The 906-nt window shown below is 35.9% G+C and overlaps 1 protein-coding gene across 1 annotated transcript; it reads left to right on the top strand.

Annotated features, from left to right (window-relative positions):
* Positions 1 to 324: 324 nt before the first annotated feature.
* LOC129216312 (dynein axonemal light chain 1-like) lies at positions 325 to 906 on the top strand. The gene has a single exon (XM_054850521.1). It carries the CDS (start codon positions 325 to 327, stop codon positions 904 to 906), a length of 582 nt encoding a protein of 193 aa, XP_054706496.1.

Raw genomic sequence — 906 nt, 5'->3', positions numbered from 1 at the left:
TTGGCGAGATACGAAATTATCATAACGTGGAACCGTAACAATAGTACAAGCCAACTGGCGAGAAAATTCACCCTACATTATTTGTAAATATACAGGCGAACCAAAAGACCTTTTAATTTTTCTATTACGGGCAAAGCCGTGCGGGTACCGCTAGTACTAAATAAAAATTCAGTTACCCTTACCTACTTATGCTTCTTATTTTAATGCTAACGCTGAGATTTTTTAAAGATTATTTTAAAATCTTTGGTTCAAAAATATATTTCTACTTTTCAGATTTTGTTTTCTACACTTTTTTATTTTTTCATAAAATAAAAAGATCAGAACATGGGAAAAGGCATAGCAATGAAGGAAGCTTTGAAGAAATGGTCTGAGAAAATGGGAGAATCTCCTGCGGAGGCGAAAGTGGTAAAAGTCAATGGTTGGATTCCTCCTATTGATAAACTAGATGCTTCTTTAGGCACTTTAAGCAACTGTGAAAAACTATCTCTTTCAACGAACATGATAGACAAATTAACTAATCTGAATGCCTTGAGCAAAATTAAAATTTTATCCGTTGGTAGAAATAACTTGAAGTCGCTGAATGGGGTTGAAGCTGTTGCCGAGACGTTAGAAGAACTTTGGGCTTCATATAACAGCGTTGACAAATTGAAACCTGTTTCAAACTTAAAGAATCTTCGTGTTTTCCATTTGGCTAACAATACACTAAAAGACATCAATGAACTTAAAAACTTAGCAGATCTGAAGAATTTGGGGGACTTAGTATTGAAAGGTTGTGCTCTAGAGACCATTCTTGGTGAAAACTACAGAACCAAAGTTTCAGAAGTTTTGCCACAGCTGAAAAAGTTAGATGGAGTTGCTTTCGGAGGCCAAGCGGGACCAGATGAAGAGGAGACCACTGATGAATAA

Source organism: Uloborus diversus, chromosome 2, assembly GCF_026930045.1.
Source record: "Uloborus diversus isolate 005 chromosome 2, Udiv.v.3.1, whole genome shotgun sequence".
Taxonomy (NCBI): domain Eukaryota; kingdom Metazoa; phylum Arthropoda; class Arachnida; order Araneae; family Uloboridae; genus Uloborus; species Uloborus diversus.
The sequence above is the reverse complement of the archived record's forward strand: the minus strand, read 5'-3'. Positions and strand labels throughout refer to the sequence as shown.

Coding starts and splice junctions, on each gene's coding strand:
- LOC129216312 (XM_054850521.1), top strand. CDS start 325: ATGGGAAAAGGCATAGCAATGAAGGAAGCTTTGAAGAAATGGTCTGAG.